This window comes from Sus scrofa, chromosome X, assembly GCF_054392235.1.
Source record: "Sus scrofa isolate SSC_HxYL_T2T_F1_AM1 chromosome X, Sscrofa_HxYL_maternal_Yorkshire_Landrace_v2.0, whole genome shotgun sequence".
NCBI lineage: Eukaryota > Metazoa > Chordata > Mammalia > Artiodactyla > Suidae > Sus > Sus scrofa.
The window spans coordinates 109,019,829-109,036,712 of record NC_139401.1 but is presented as its reverse complement, the minus strand read 5'-3'; the positions used below and the strand labels follow the sequence as shown (position 1 = coordinate 109,036,712).

General features: G+C 40.9%; 1 protein-coding gene and 1 long non-coding RNA gene across 13 annotated transcripts in view; one reads left to right on the top strand and one right to left on the bottom strand.

Annotated features, from left to right (window-relative positions):
• Positions 1-10,685, bottom strand: part of LOC102165926 (uncharacterized) — a 1,721,850-nt gene extending 1,711,165 nt beyond the window's left edge. For all 12 annotated transcript variants that reach the window (XR_014835565.1, XR_014835569.1, XR_014835563.1 and 9 more), the window contains exon 1: positions 10,418-10,685. This is a non-coding gene — a long non-coding RNA (uncharacterized LOC102165926). The remainder of the gene's footprint in view (positions 1-10,417) is intronic.
• A 225-nt stretch (positions 10,686-10,910) lies between these two features.
• C1GALT1C1 (C1GALT1 specific chaperone 1) lies at positions 10,911-16,588 on the top strand. Its single transcript, XM_003135326.6, has 2 exons — positions 10,911-11,048; positions 13,257-16,588. Exon 2 carries the CDS (start codon positions 13,262-13,264, stop codon positions 14,216-14,218), a length of 957 nt encoding a protein of 318 aa, XP_003135374.3. The 5' UTR covers positions 10,911-11,048; positions 13,257-13,261; the 3' UTR covers positions 14,219-16,588.
• The last annotated feature ends 296 nt before the right edge of the window (positions 16,589-16,884 follow it).

The window sequence follows — 16,884 nt, the reverse complement described above, 5'->3', positions numbered from 1 at the left end:
AGTAGCTTTACTGATATGACATCAAACTCAACAGTTCTTGGGAGTTCCCATCATGGCTCAGTGGGTTAATGAACCTCACTAGCATCCATGAGGACTCGGGTTCGATCCCTGGCCTCGCTCAGTGGGTTAAGGATCTGGTGTTGCCGTGAGCTGTGGTGTAGGTTGCAGACACGGCTCAGATCCTGCATTGTTGTGGCTGTGGTGTATGCCAGCAGCTATAGCTCTGATTCGACCCCTAGCCTAGGTACCTCCATAGGCCACGGGTGCACCTTAGAAAGACAAAAAGACCAAAAAAAAAAAAAAAAAAAAAAAAACCTCAACAGTTCTTAAGTGATCTCCATTGTCCCATAATTGTTACATAAACAAAACACTTCTAATTACAGGCATTTTCAAACACACACAAAAGTATAGAGTATAGTGCAATGAAGTTCCGGCTTCAGCTATTACACTCTGCCAATCTCAATTATCACTTTTTAAGTTCGTTTCCTGATTTAGAGGAAATTTTAGAGGAAATTCAATTATCACTTTTTAAATTTGTTTCCTGATTTAGAGTAAATTTTAGATTCCTAGAAATCTAAGTAGGAATACAGACAAATCAATAGTTTCACTTGAAATAAAGCTGTCACCTAAAGTAGCTGTTACCCAGTTAGACTCTGAAAGCATCCTGAACTATTATTACATTTAGGGAAGATAAGCAATGAGGTCCTGTTAGATAGCACAGGGAACTATATCCAATCACTTGTGATAGAACATGATAGAATATTAGAAAAAGAATGTATATATATATACAGCAGAAACTGACAGAACACTGTAAATCAACTATAATAAAAAAATTTTTTAAAGAAAAAAAAGAACATCCATATAAATCCAAAGGGGAATGGTACAATAAAAATAAGAGCAGAAATAATAAAATAGAAAACAAAATAAAATATAGAAGATGAACAAAGAAATAAAAATAAAAGCATGCCCATTCCCAGATTCTCCATCTCTAACCAACCCGCTTTCTAACTCCCTCTCCTCCTGTCCCTGAGCTGCAACTGGCATCTGTCCCAGCTAACTGGTCTCATCCCTTCAACTACTTAAATGTAGGACAGAAGGACTTGGAAAACAAGATTTATTTAGCATACTGCAGAAGAGGCAAAACTGCCTTCTGACAACTATATCCCAAGGCAATTCCATTTCAATTCTTTACCTTCTATAGAAGTGAACAAATAACAGCATTTGAATAAAACTTATTTTTCAGACCTTTTGTTCAAAGATCTGTGTAAAAGCATGCCCACATCTACCCATCTGAAAGTGGATATTGGGCAAAGAAGGCAAGAAGAGCAAGGCTCAAAGGGAATAAGATGGAGGATTAAGTTATGGATCAAGGGAAAGGAAGCAATGTTTCCAGGTTCCCTCTGGGAGACTTTATCTCCTTTCATCTTCCTGGCAACTTCAGGTATAATCTAATTCCCATTTTACATATAAGGAAACTGAAGAAATTCAAACCTCTTAAATCCTGTGACTCAAGACACTCAGTTTGTGAATGCTGGAGGAGGAATTGAATCTTGTCCGACTCCAAGAGCTGTGCCTTTCTACCTAAGTGGCAGGGTAAGGAGCACTGGGCGCTGGCACAGGAAACTGGTTGGGATCCCCAGAACAATCCCTTCTGATGCCTGAGGCTGCAAACAAATACCATTTTGTAATAAGACTTTCTTTCTCACCAGATGGTCCCCTAAATTAGTTGAAGCCTGTGGGCCTTAAAGATAAAACAGGCAGATGCATCTTGATTATAATACAGAAGTTTGGTTTTAGTTGCAACCATTATGCTTAAAATGTAAGAATGTGATTGATTTATAGCATTTTCTTTTTAAAGGATAGGGGGGTTCTTTGTGCTTGGTTAGTCCAGCCCCTGAATGCCTGGCTGCTCTCTTAACAGACAGAACTACACCTAGCCAGTCCACCAAAGGTAAGGGTTCTATAACCACTTCTCTGGGACAGCCCTGAGCAACAGGGCCTTTGCCCAACCCATACTGCTGATGCTGTCCTTGTGAGACCCATTGGAGGTAGCTCCTCTCAACTTCCCTTAGCCACACAAGGTAAGAGGTATTTCCTCCAGAAGTCCCCAATTTGCTGAAATAATATCCACCTAGCCCCTTCTTTGCCACTGGCTTTTACCCTACCCTGCCTGGATCTAGAAGCTGATCCCTCTAGATAGAGATGTTCCATTTTCTTCTCCACCAAAGAGTTGAGGGAACAAGAGGCAGCTTTAAATTTTGCTTTTCTCACACTTAGTATGCCTGTTTTGTTTGTACGTAAGGGCTCCACTCATCTACAGCTAAGAAAAATCCTGCTCTAACTTTGTGGGGGTATTTTTATTTAGGTTTTTTTTTTTTTTTTTTTTTTTTGGCCTTGCCCACAGTATGTGTAAGTTCCCAGACCGGGGATCAAACCCGAGCCAGAGGTGACAACACTGCTGAATCCTTAAGCGCTAGGCCACCAGAGAATTCCCCTGCTCTAACTTTGGAACTAAGAAATCAGTCTTTATTCAGACACACAATTCATCCACAAAGCATAGCAGTTGGGTGAAGTGGAGGCAACAGTGAGGCTTCAGGATCTAGGAGGGATAGAGAAGAAAGCAATTCTGAAAGGGAGTGAGGGAGTTCCTCCTGTGGCACAGGGGGTTAAGGATCCAGCATTGTCTCTGAGGTGGCACAGGTTTGATCCCCAGCCTGCTGTAGTGCATTAAGGATTGGCATTGCCACAGCAGTGACATAGGTTTGATCCCTAGCCCAGGAACTTCCATATGTTGAGGGTGTGAATGAAAAGAGAAAAAAAGAATGAAAAGGAGTGAGGAGCAGTCTCAGGGAAGGGAAATATCATCAGCGGGTAAAACAAGCCTCAGGGAGAAAGATGAATTCACGATTAAGGAGAAAGGTAGAAGGGACTAAGTACCAAGCACTGTGCTAGATGTTTTACATGCACCAAGTGAGGAGGGACTGGAAACGGGGAGAAATTTATGAATGCTATTACACTAGTGCAGGCAAGAAGTACTTAGGGATTTAATAGAGTGGTAGCACTTTGAACAGGAAAGAAAAGAAAGAAGCAGGATTTACAGTGAAGGTAGTCTTGACCCAACTTAGCAACTGGCTGGGTGTAGAGGTCAGGGAGAAGGAAGAAATCAAGAGTTTTGCGTTTTCGTAATAAGTGACTGGGAAGATAAGGAGAAATTATTGTCAGGAGATGGATGTAGGCAAGGTTAATCAATTTGGTTTGGGGCCTATTTAAGCTTTTATTAGTTTTATTATGCAAATTTCCAAACAGAGAGAAAAAGAGAGAGAATAGGATATTGAAATCCCATATACCCATTACCTGGCTCAAGGATTATCAACTCGTAGCCAATCTTTTTTCTCATCAATACAGTTACTCTTTCCCCAACTGGATTATTTTGAAGTAAATTCCAGACATCATACGATATTATCCATCAACATTTTGGTATTTCTGAAAGATATTCTTTACATAGCCACATATAATTATCTCAACCATCTAAAAAAAGTAATATTAGGGAGTTCCCGTCATGGCTCAGCAGTAACAAACCCGACTAGTACCCATGAGGACACGGGTTTGATCCTTGGCCTCACTCAGTGGGTTAAAGATAATTGCTGTGTCTGTGGTGTAGGCCAGTGACTACAGCTCCGATTTGACCCCTAGCCTGGGAACCTCCATATGCTGCGGGTGATGCCCTAAAAAGAGACAATAAATAAATAAATAAAGTAACATTAAGCCTTTATTTATTTTTGCTTTTTAGGGCCAAATGTGCAGCATATGGAAGTTTTCAAGCCTTCAGTGTCATCAGTAAACACTCAAACTTCCTCAGTTGGCTCCATGTTTGTTTGATTTATATAGCTGACTGGTTAAAATCAGGATCTAGATAAGCAGACCCACTGAATGTAAGATTCTGTCTGAAACAGCAATATGGAAACATCAAGCAGGCAATTGAAATTTGCAGTCAAAAATTCAAGAGGTAGAAGCCAGAAATAAATATTTGGAAATCATCTTCCCAAAGGGAAGGGTTGAAGCTATTTGAATAGAAGAAGCTAATGAGTAGATATTAAAGGGGAAGGATACAATAATAAAAATGACTCAAGGACAGAACCTTGGGGAACAACTACATTCAGAAGAGGACAAAGAGACCAAGGATGGGGAAAGGGAGGGTGTAGTTTGAGAAAGAAACAAGAACTTCAGAGTTCCCATCGTGGCGCAGTGGTTAACAAATCCAACCAGGAACCATGAGGTTGTGGGTTCGATCCCTGGCCTCAATCAGTGGGTTAAGGATCTGTCGTTGCCGAGAGCTGTGGTGTAGGTCAAAGATGCAGCTCGGCTCTGATGTGCTGTGGCGTAGGCCAGCTGCTCCAGCTCCGATTCGACCCCTAGCCTGGGAACCTCCATACGCTGTGGGTGCAGCCCTAAAAAGACAAACAACAAAAAAAAGAATGGATTCATGTGAAGAACGTCTTTATTAACTGCAAAGCACTGGACAAGTAAGAGAGGCTTTTCATTCTGTACATCTTTCTCATAATTTTTACCATGTGAAAATATAATTTAAGTGCTGAATGGAGGATTTAAAGTTTTTAATATTGGGGAATCTTGAATTTGAAAGGCTCTTTTTTTTGAGATTGTAAATTGTGTATTAAATTTCATATCCAAGGTGGGAAAGCCATCCTCACAGAAAGGCTCCAATTCTTCAATATATAATAGACAGCTCTTAGGAGCACCTACTGTGTGCTGGACACTGTTCTAAATCTTCCACATACCTTAACTCATTTGATCCTCTAAAAAAATCTCACGACATACATATAATTTTATTAGCCTTGTTTTACAGGTGAGGAAGCTAAGACTGAGAAAAATAAACCAACATGTCCTAAGTCACACAGCTAAGAAAGTGGCTGAGCCAGAGCTCATACCAAGTCTTTCCTATGCCAAAGCCTGACCTCTTAATCACTACACCAAACTTGTCTTACAACTATGCCTTGGAGGATGTTCCCATTGTGGCACAGCAGAAACGGATCCAACTTAGTATCCACAGGGATTTGGGTTCAATCTGTGGCCTTGTTCGGTGAATTAAAGATCCAGTGTTGCCGTGAGCTGTGGTGCAGGTCAGATCTGGTGTTGCTGTGGCTGTGGTGTGGGCCTGCAGCTGTGGCTCCAATTTGACCCGTAGCGTGGGAACTTCCAAATGCCGCAAGGGTGGCCCTAAAAAAAAAAAAAAGCAGAAAACAATAAAAAAAATATGCCTTAGAGGAGTTACCTGGTGGTCCAGCAGTTAGGATTTTATTTTTTCTACTATTGAATCCCAGGTTCAATCCTTGGTCTGGGAACTGAGATCCCACATCAGGCTGCCCCATGCCACGGCCAAAAAAAAAGCCTTGGAAAATTAGAAGATCACCATATTGCAACCCTAATGAATGGTGGATCTAGGCAGCAATGGCAGCTATAATAAAGACAACCAGACATAATATTCCCAAAGGAAGCACACACCATCATTAAGAAGTAATTCACCTTTCCCCAAAAAATTGAACCTAAATCAAACAATGCTTTTTTTTTTTTTTTTTCCGACTGCTCCAGCAGCATGTGGAAGTTCCCAGGCCAGGGATCAAACCCGTGCCACATCAGCGACCCAAGCCACTACAGTGAAAACACCAGATCCTTAAACCACTGCACCACAAGAGAACTCCAAACAAAGGTTTTAGATTAGGGTAATGGTTGCCAGATAAATTTCAGGATGCCCAGCTAAAACTGAAATTCAGATAAACAACAAATATTTTTAGTGTAAGCATGGGCCATGCAATATTTACTATGTCCCATGTGCTACGTTTGAGACATAGTTATACTAAAAAAGTATTCATTGTTTATCTGAAATTCAATTTTAACTGAGTATCCCGAAGGTTTTTTGTTTTGTTCTTTTAGGGCCACACCCATGGCATATGGAGGTTCCCAAAGCATGGGTTGAATCAGAGCTACAGCTACAGGCCTACACCACAGCCACAGTAATGCAGGATCTGAACCATACCTGCAACCTATACCAGAGTTCACGGCATTGCTGGATCCTTAACCCACTAAGAGAGGCTGAGGATTAAATCCGAAAACTCATGGTTACTAGTCAGATTCGTTTCCACTGTGCCACAGTGGGAACTCCTACTCTGTGTTTTTATTTGCTAAATCTGGCAACCCTACTTTAGATCCAACTACCCATTTATAAGGAACAATAAGAACAGAGAAACATACTAAAGGAATCAGAATGAGGTTATCTGCACCAGACAGTGAGTAAATGTACAAGACAAATAACCAGACTTCAACAAAGAAATATCCGGGGGGGGGGAGGGGACAGAGAGAAAGAAACCTATAGACTAAAGAGACCTAAGAGGAATTCCGATCATGGATCAGTAGTTAACGAACTGGACCACTGGACGACTAGTATCCATGAGGACACAGGTTTGATCCCTGGCCTTGCTCAGTGAGTTAAGAATCTGGCGTTGCTGTGAGCTGTGGCGTAGGTCGCAGACGCGGCTCAGGTCCTGCATTGCTGTGGCTGTGGTGTAGGCCAGCAGCTACAGCTCCAATTTGACCCCTAGCCTGGGAACCTCTGCAAGTGCATCCCTAAAAAGCCAAAAAAAAAAAAAAAAAAAAGAGAGAGAGAGACTTAAGAGACACAAACCCTAGCGTTCCTGCTCAGTGGGTTAAGGATCCAGCTAACTGGACCTAGCTGCAGCACAGGCTGCAACTTCAGCTCAGATCTGATCCCTGGCCAAGGAACTCCATATGCCTTGAGGACAGCCAAAAAGGAAAAAGAGAGAGAGACAAAACCAATCACAGTGGGTAGACTATTTGGATTCTGATTCAGATTATTAAAATATCATGACATTTGTGATATTATTGGTAATTTGAACACTGTTAAGTAATTTCTTAAGTATATTAAGGAATTAATCACTTTTTAGTTTTCTAGTGGTCTTGTTGGGTTTTTTTAAAGAAGGCCTTATCTCTTACAGATACATTTTGAAATGTTTATGGATGAAATGACATGTCCCAGAATTGCTTTACAATAATCTGGAAGGGAGGGAAGTGGAAAGGGTGAAGATGCAACAAGACTGGCTTAGAGTTGATGATGTTAAATAGTACGTGTGACTTCATTATACGTTTCTATTTCTGTGTATGTTTGAAATCCCTCATAATATAAAGGGTTTTGAGAAAACAGTATCTAACACAATTCCTGACCTACTGTAAACATTAATACATATTTGTTGGCAGGCAAATGGGTTTGTTAATTAAAAAAAAAAGAACGCTTCCAGATGGTCATCAAATGGAAAAACATTTTGAAATGAGATTGCAAGCATGAATATGCTTGAAAACACAAGTGAGGTTCATTTAGGGACCAATCTATACTCAAATGGAAATAATGAATTTGCTCAGACAAGGGAATTTGTTTATTGAAGATGAACAGTAGTCAAATTCTGGGCAAAAGAGGTACATATATTACAGGTATTAATTTCAGTAAACATAGAAGACATTTTTAACCCTCCAAAAAGATGTTATGCAGAAAACAATCCACTTTAGATTTTCTTCAATATTTATTATTCCAGTGAACTGTTGTGGAAAGCAATGTTAATTTCCCAAAGGCCTTTGGACAGATTTTGAAAATGTGAGTGTTCACATGAAAGTGATCACCAATTACTAAAAATTAATGACTTGTCATACTAAATAATGCATGCACTTGGCAGGAGGGCTTTACCAAAAATGCAGTGTTGTCAGTTTTCAATGCAGTTTTGCCTTACTGGCTGGGTACATGAAGGCAATCAAATTCAAAAGCAACCCTACCCCAAACAAGGTTCAGGTTAGTGTGTTAAGTGTTTAGTGCAGCTGAAATAAACTGTTTATTTTATGCTTATATGCTATATGGATGCACTGTAATTAATTCAACTATTCTCTTATTGATGGATATTTCCCACTATTATAAACAACAATGCATATGACATACATTTAGCCTTATATGCTGGTGCTTTAATTTCTGAAGGAGAGATTACAAGATGTGGGTTTGCTGGGCCAAATATTTATAAATAGAAGAAACTAACTGCATATATATTTTTAATTAGGGTTACAATGTGGAAAGTCATTTTAAGATTGCAATCACCTCACTCCAGATGCAAAAGCTCTGCTTTAAGTAGAGAACTGGATTCTTAGACCATTTCTCATCAATAGTGCTTCTGGTGTTGAAAATCCCATGGTTTATTGTTTCAGAGCATTTTGTATCAGTATTTTCAGTTGGTATTCTTTCCTGTACTAGAAAGAAGGAGCATTTTATTTTATTTTTTGATCTTTTTAGGGCCACACCCACAGCATATGGAGGTTCCCAGGCTAGTGGTCGAATCAGAGCTGTAGCTGCCGGCCTACACTACGGCCAGAGCAGCGCAGGATCTGAGCGGCTCCTGCAACCTACACCACAGCTAATGGCAACACCAGATCCTTAACCCACTGAGCAAGACCAGGGATCGAACCTGCAAAGAAGCAGCATTTTAAATCGTCTCCTTGTCTGGGGAGTTCTCACTGTGGCTCAGCGGTAATGAACCTGACTAGTATCCATGAAGATGAGGGTTCGATCCCTGGCCTCACTCAGTGGGTAGGTCACAGACACACCACTTGGATCCTGAATTGCTGTGGTGTAGGCCGGCAGCTACAGCTGATCTGACCCCTAGCCTGGGAACCTCCATATGCCATGGGTGCCGCCCTAAAGAGACAAAAAAAAAAAAAAAATTGTCTCCTTGTCACTGCCTCTGAATTTTGAGTGCCATTTCTGTCTTTCCTTGGTCCCTTTTTACAAGGCGAGACTGATTCTCTGCACTCTTTAAAAGGTATTTTTATTGGTATCTTTCCTTCTTATTCATTTTATCCCTCTAATTTTAAAGATCCCTTTATTTGCTGTTCTTCAAACTCAAAAATAACAAATGTTGTTATAACCAGTGAAACAAAATAGAGGATGTATAAAGACAAAACTAATCAGCTAATCAGCCACACCTCGACCTCCTGATGTGATCAATAAGCCTGCTGAGATTTTAACTCCCCTTGTTCATACAAACTCAGCAAACATATGTACGCATATATAAAATTTTGTTTTCACCAAAGTATAATATTACATTCTCTAACTTGTTTCACTTATGTACATATATATACATACACGTTTATTTACGTATAATCTAACTGAGCAGGACCCTATAGGGCTTTCCCTGGACTGGCCCTTCCTCCATATCCTCCGCTTTACCTCCTCTCTGAAGTACCTAGATAACCACCTCAGATGCCTATTTCCTTACTTGTTTTACAAATGTGAAAATCCCCCCCACCAAGTGGAAAATGTTAACTACTTGATGACCCTGAGAACACAGCCCCCAAACCTCCTTGAGCCTAAGAATCATGACCTCATCATCAGCCAATCGGAGAACTGTGCACAAGCTCCTCAATTACCCTGCGAACCACTCCCCCCGTGGCCTTGCACGGCCCTGCAGTAAACTTTTCTCTGCTCCAAACTTCGACGTTTCAGTTTGTTTGGCTTCACCATGCTCTGGGCACAGGAACTTGCACCAACAATAATATATGACAATAGGCAATATATATTATTTAACAAAATATAGTGGAGATACTCCCCAGTCTTAAGCTCTTTTCTAGTTCTAAAATTCATCTCTATATTCCCTTGCAGAACATACTACCACCACAGTTCATGCATTTGTAATGAATTGTTTGATGTCTTTCTTCCCTGCTAGACTGAGAGTTCCTTGAAGGCAGGGGGCTAATTTTGTTCACGGTAGTGCTGCCAGGAGAGTAATCACCTAAAATCTATTCTATTTGTTCATTATTTCAGTGCTTCCTGAAAACTTCAGTCCACTTAAACTGGGTCATTGCCAATACTCAAAAATGTGCCTTTAGGAAATTAGGCCTGCGTTGTCACCAAAGATATTTGGATGTACTCTGTTAACAGTACATTTAAAAAACATGTAAGAATGTATGCTTTTTAGCATAAAGCTCTTTCTTCCACAAACGTGAATTTTAAAAGACCTATCACATATTTAGCAGAAAGAGAGCTCTACACTTGTAATTAGAGCTGAATTCTTGTTTCACCTCTCCCGTTAATTACTGTGTGCCCTTTAGAAAGTTCCTCATCTGTAGCTCTAACAATCATTACTTCCACAAATACGTATTGTCCACTGCGTGCTGGCAGTTAAGCGCTAGTGCTATGTGGATGAACAACATAACAGCTAACAGTTCATGAATGCTTACTCTAGGCTGGGTCTTTGGCACTATCTCATTTCGTCTTCTGTGAGACCGCACTACTGTGGTATTTTCTGTACTTTAGAAAGGAGGGAACTGAGGTGAAGTAACTTCCCCAGCATACCAAAGAACGCGGTGAAGACAGGACTGGATTCCGAACAGTAGGGCTTCAGATGGCATTCCAATAACCATAGCGAATTCTTGCCCTCATAATTCGATGACTAGCTCACTGCATTTAACCTCAGCCCGGGAGTACTGGCTGGAGCACCCTCTGGTCAAGGTGAGAGCGCAATGCCGCAGAGGCTCCTCAGAGAAACCACCTAGCGAGCCCGCAGGAACCCAGCCTCCTGCAAGGCACTTCTTAACTCTCGCAGTTTCCACGGCAGGAAGGTGCCCCGGTGGGAGGTGTCGGTGGGTCGTACGCACGCACGACTCTCGGGCGTCCCATTGGGTACGGGCGAGCGTGCGGGTCACGCCAAGACGCGCGCCTCTGAACTCCGCGGGGGGCGGGGAGAAAGGGCGCGCTGCGTGCGTGTCGGCCCCTGCGACGTCGGCGCGGGCCGACGGCCCCGCCTCGCTGCCCGCGCTGTCGTGGCGTCCACTTCCTGGCCCTCCCCACCTTTAGTGAAACCAACGAGAAGACACCGCCTGCATCTAGAGCAGCCCGACCGGGAACGTAACCGAGTGGCGCGCGAACGTGAGAGGAAAGACGTGCGCGGCTGCGCTTTCCCTCCCCTGAGCCGTTCTAGACGCGGGTGAGTGCAGGGGCATCGGCCGGCACCTGGAGCGGCCCCCGGAGAGGCCCAGCCCCGCCCCTCTTCGGGGAAGGCCTGGGCCCTGGCCCACTCCCAGCATGCTCCGCGCGGGGTCCCCGGGCAGGTGCAGTGGGAGGAACCGTGAGTCGGGCAGATGTAGCGCCGCCTTCCTGGAGGCGCTCCCTTGGCCCCTCCTCGGGGTCTTGATTTCCCCCCTCACTTCTCTTCTTCATCTCATCCTCCTCCCTTTTCCATACTCCACCCCAACCACCTTCATCTAAAAAGACTCATCTCAAAAGCCACTCTGGTAGTTTGTGCCTCGTTTGTGCCCGTGTGCGGTTTAAGTTTCCCTCTCCTTTGCACCGAATATCCTATCATGTGCCTCTCTAGTGGGGTTTGGGGGGGGGGGGTTGCCTTTTCTGACGGCAAAAAGAAAAAAGCTGCTCCTTAGAAAAATTTGTGCAAATGATTCATAAGTAGTAAGTATCCCCATCAGGAAGGATTCTGACATACATATGCCGTATCAAGCTAAGAGACACTAGTGAATTATATATTATCCAGAAATGATGAAAATTGTATAATGCCAAAATCCTATATAAACTAATTCATTTTAGAGTACATCTGACAATTCTAAGTAGAGCTCATTTCCTGTCAATTCTTTTTTCCTTATTAGACCTGCATTTGTTGACTAAGTTCTGTGAGTGACACGGGAAAGCTTTCATACCTCTTTCCCCACCTCAGCTCTCACCCCTGCGTAGGAATTAAATCTGTCAAGCTATTCCACACCTTGTCCTAAGGTAGTGGAAGTCAAAATCCACTTCCTCTAGAAGAAAACCAAGGAATGATTTCCTTGTAGCAGCATACTGATGTTGGGTGCAAAATATCAAAACAGATCTTACCTTTTTTCTTTTATAGGAAAACAAGTTTATTCAGTAATTTATTAAATTTCCGATAATATGGGTAGAAGCACTGTTGAGATCATTATTCTGTAATAGAAAAGTCATTACGGTGATGTGAGGATATCTGATTTCTAGTTCCATTCTATCACTGACTATAACTTTAGATCTGTTACTTAACCTCTGTGGACCTTCTGTTTACCTATCTATAAAATTACATTAGGTAGCTTCTAAGACTCTTTTTAACTTTAAGAGACAAAGGGAAAATCTAAGTAGCTCAGTAGAACATTCCTTGTGGAGAAAGAAGGGAGATTGGGGAAATCTCAACAGTTGTATTTAATGTTGGCTTTTCTTTTCATTTCTAATTGAAATGAAAGTATAGACTTTTCCCTTTTTACTTCCCCAAAGAATAAGAAAATGCCTTTCGAGGAAATAATGTTCATTAATGGTCCCCAGATACGCCTATATTGACTCAATTCTCAAATAACTATTTTCATTATAGGCTTTTGTTACATCAGTTAGTTAGAATATTGTATTGGAAACCATTTAGTCTTTGGAACAAAAGGGTAAATATTAACGTATATGGTATCAATTTTAAGAAACTTGATTTGGATGTACTCAGAACACCTAAGGACAGCAGCCATCAGTTAAATAAAGCACTAGGTTAAGAACAAAGGCCAACACAGAAACTATTGGCAATTTGCCAGTTGTAGGTAGTTTTATCTGTTCAATTTAAGTTTTTGATATAAAAGTCCATCTATATCCACAGAGGTATTTAAACATCATAATGCAAGCTTATGAAACAAAACTCCTTTACTTTGTTTTGTTTTTGGCCATACCCTTGGCATGTGGAAGTTCCCAAGCCAGAGACTGAACTGAGCCAACAGCAGTGGCAATGCTGAATCTTATAACTACTAGGCCACTATGGAACTCCCGAAACAAAACTCCTTTAAAGAGAATGATGGACAGACAACCTCTGTAACATTGGTTTCTGGGGTTAGTGCTTTAGTTTAGTACTTGGTTAATTAAATTCCCATAGATGAAGTGCAAAAATAGCCTACTAGAAAATTCTACTACAGAGAGGTGTTGCTGCAAAGTTCCAGTTTATACCAGGCAGTAATCAGATACCATTGGAAGCAAAAAATTCTTAGACTCTCTGGTACTATTTGCAACTAACTCAATTTCAAACTTGGGAGCCCATTTTTTTTTTTAACGTTAAGATCAAAATATAAGGATAGTAGAAATACCAAATCAAATCCCTAGACTAATCTTTTTCTATTCAGTATCTTAAGGATCTTTCTCTTCTTTATAGGAAAAATGCTTTCTGAAAGCAGTTCATTTTTGAAGGGTGTAATGCTCGGAAGCATTTTCTGTGCCTTGATCACTATGCTAGGACACATTAGGATTTTTCATGGAAATAGAATGCACCACCATGAGCACCATCACCTACAAGCTCCTAATAAAGAAGATATCTTGAAAATTTCAGAGGATGAACGCATGGAGCTCAGTAAGAGCTTTCAGGTATACTGTATCATCCTTGTAAAACCCAAAGATGTGAGTCTATGGGCTGCAGTGAAAGAGACTTGGACCAAACACTGTGACCAAGCAGAGTTCTTCAGTTCTGAAAATGTTAAAGTGTTTGAGTCAATTAACATGGAAACAAATGACATGTGGTTAATGATGAGAAAAGCTTACAAATACGCCTTTGATAAATATAGAGACCAATACAACTGGTTCTTCCTTGCACGCCCCACGACGTTTGCTATTATTGAAAACTTAAAGTACTTTTTGTTAAAAAAGGATCCATCACAACCTTTCTATCTAGGCCACACTGTAAAATCTGGAGACCTTGAATATGTGAGTGTGGAAGGAGGAATTGTCTTAAGTATAGAATCAATGAAAAGACTTAACAGCCTTCTCGATATTCCTGAAAAGTGTCCCGAACAGGGAGGGATGATTTGGAAGATATCTGAAGATAAGCAGCTAGCAGTCTGCCTGAAATATGCTGGAGTGTTTGCAGAAAATGCAGAAGACGCTGAAGGAAAAGATGTATTTAATACCAAATCTGTTGGGCTTTTTATTAAAGAGGCAATGACTAATCACCCCAACCAGGTGGTAGAAGGGTGTTGTTCAGATATGGCTGTTACTTTTAATGGACTGACGCCTAATCAGATGCATGTGATGATGTATGGGGTATACCGTCTTAGGGCATTTGGGCATATTTTCAGTGATGCATTGATTTTCCTACCTCCAAATGGTTCTGACAATGACTAGAAACAAGAGCATGTATATGATCACTATGTAGGACACATTGTCATCATTTGTAGTAACAAACAAATATCCAACACAGTATGTTTCTTTTCTGTGTTTTTTCTCTTTTTCAGTTTGGTGACACTGGTTTATTCGCACATTGAAGTTTAGCAGTACATTTTTAAATAGGGTGGGTTTTTTTCCTTAAATCACATATGAAAATTTCAAGTGTGTTGGAAAGAAATGTTTAAGAATAATTTTACAAATAAAGCTTATATTTATAAGTAATATATTTATGTGATAATTCTAAATTATGAACATTAAAAGTCTGGCACATTTTTGCTGATTGGTTAAAAATAAAACTTTTTAGCTTTCTAAGATATGCAAATGAAATCTCTGTGATTTTGTGATTAAAGTACAACTTTTAGCCTCATGTTTCTGTTACTTCTAGTGTTAGTTTATGTTCTAAGCCTTTGCAAGTGCCAGTGGATTTGCTTTCTCAACATCCACAAGCAAGCAGCAAAGGAAATGTTCTCAGCCACTGTTAAAGTGAAAGTTGAAATCTATCCCTGTGAGAAAAAATAAGAATTACTTATAAAGATTAATAATTTTCCTGGGAGCTAATTTAGTGGCGTTCCTCATCATACACAATTTCAATGTAACCCTCTGTATTTCTCTATGCAGATACTGAAATTGGAGTGGTGACTATAAAGAATATAATATTTAACTGTGTTGTTTCCCAGTTAATCAAGCTCTCAGCTGTGGCTTGGATAAAACTTTTATCAGCTGAGGTTTATCTACTCCTGCGGAGCAAACAAGTTCTGCGGAAATCTCGTTTGAAGAACTTCTTTTGGTAGTCTGGCAATTTCACTTACCTGTGTTGAGTCTATCCTGGTTTTTCTTTACCTGTTCAAATCTGAAATTTTTCCCATGTTCATAGTTGCACCATATCCAACAGCTTTGGGTGTGGAGGCCTTAACCTCATCATTCACTTTGGATTACTATGCCATTTGCCTAATTTCAGCGGCTACCCAGCTTTATGGATGGTGCACCCAATAACTTCTATGTTTATAAATGTGTGGAATAGGGAGTTCCTGTCATGGCTTAGTGGTAACGAACCTGAGTAGTATCCGTGAGGATGTGGGTTTGATCCCTGGCCTTGCTCAGTGGGTTAAGGATCTGGTGTTGCTGTGGCTGTGGTATAGGCCGGCAGCTACAGCTCCGATTTTGGGAACTTCCATGTGCTGCCGATGTGGCCCCCAAAAATAAGTAAATGTGTGAAATATTTGAGATGACTTCTGTCATCAGGTCTGCACATGCCATATTGAGTTAGATCCATAAGTCCCCATAGGGTGTGAGACCATGATATTTTAGAGATCAGTATTTTCTGAAATTGACCTTGTAATGTTAATGGTCTCCCACAGCTTTTGCAAACGAGAAAGAGAATTTCCTCAAGCAGGCCTCAGGCTTCAAATTTGATCATCAAAGTAGTGTGTAAAACCCTTTGTTTTGGAGTTCCCATCGTGGCTCAGTGGTTAATGGACCAGACTAATATCCATGAGGACTCGGATTCAATCCCTGGCTTTGCTCAGTGGATTAAGGATCCAGCGTTGCCATGAGCTGTGGTGTAAGTGGCAGACGCATCTTGGATCTGGCATTGCTGTGGCTGTGGTGTAGGGTGGCAGCTGTAGCTCCGATTCAACCCTTAGCCTGGGAACCTCCATATGACATGGGTGTGGCCCTAAAAAGATAAATAAATAAATAAATAAATAAATAGGAGATTTCCCATCGTGGCACAGCAGAAACAAATCCAACTAGGAACCATGAGGTTGAGGGTTTGACCCCTAGCCTCGCTCAGTGGGTTGGGGATCCGGTGTTGCTGTTAGCTGTGGTGTAGATTGCAGACATGGCTCGGATCCCGCATTGTGGCTGTGGCATAGGCTGGCAGCTACAGCTTCGATTCGACCCCTAGCCTGGGAACTTCCATGTGCTGCAGGTACGGCCCTAAAATGACAAAAAATAAATAAAAATAAAACCCTTTGTTTTAATTTATCCAATTTTCTTCAGTGGGGCTCTTGGTTAAAATGAAGGGTTATTAATTTTGAAAAATAATAAAACCCTTTTATCAGTTACCCTAATATGTGGTCTTATATGTAATTACTACAAATCAAATCATGTTCAGTGTGAGTAAAAAATGAAATTTGTTCTACTGTATTTATCACCTTCAAGTACAGTAGTGTATCAAGGTATAGTTGTAATAAATAGAGAATGCATTCCATTGTTTGATTTCCTAGTGGGTACTAGGAAACAATTGCTTTTTAAACTGAATTGATGCTCTTGATTGTATTTTTATACATGATTATTCCTTTATAAAATGTTGGTTGTCTTAAATAATATGCTGTCTCTTCGAACTTATTTATACCTAGTCTTGTAGATAAAATCTGAGTCAGTAAAACAGAAAATAGTGCTCCTGAGGTCGTAGTTACAGATTTGACCATCATGCATTCAGTAGGCCAAAAACTATAACCCTGGAGTTCCTGTCGTGGCGCAGCAGAAATGAATTCGACTAGGAACCATGAAATTGCGGGTTCGATCCCTGCCCTCACTCAGTGGGTTAAGGATCTGGCATTGTCATGAGCTGATGAGCTGTGGTATAGGTCAAAGACGTGGCTCGGATCTGGCGTTGCTGT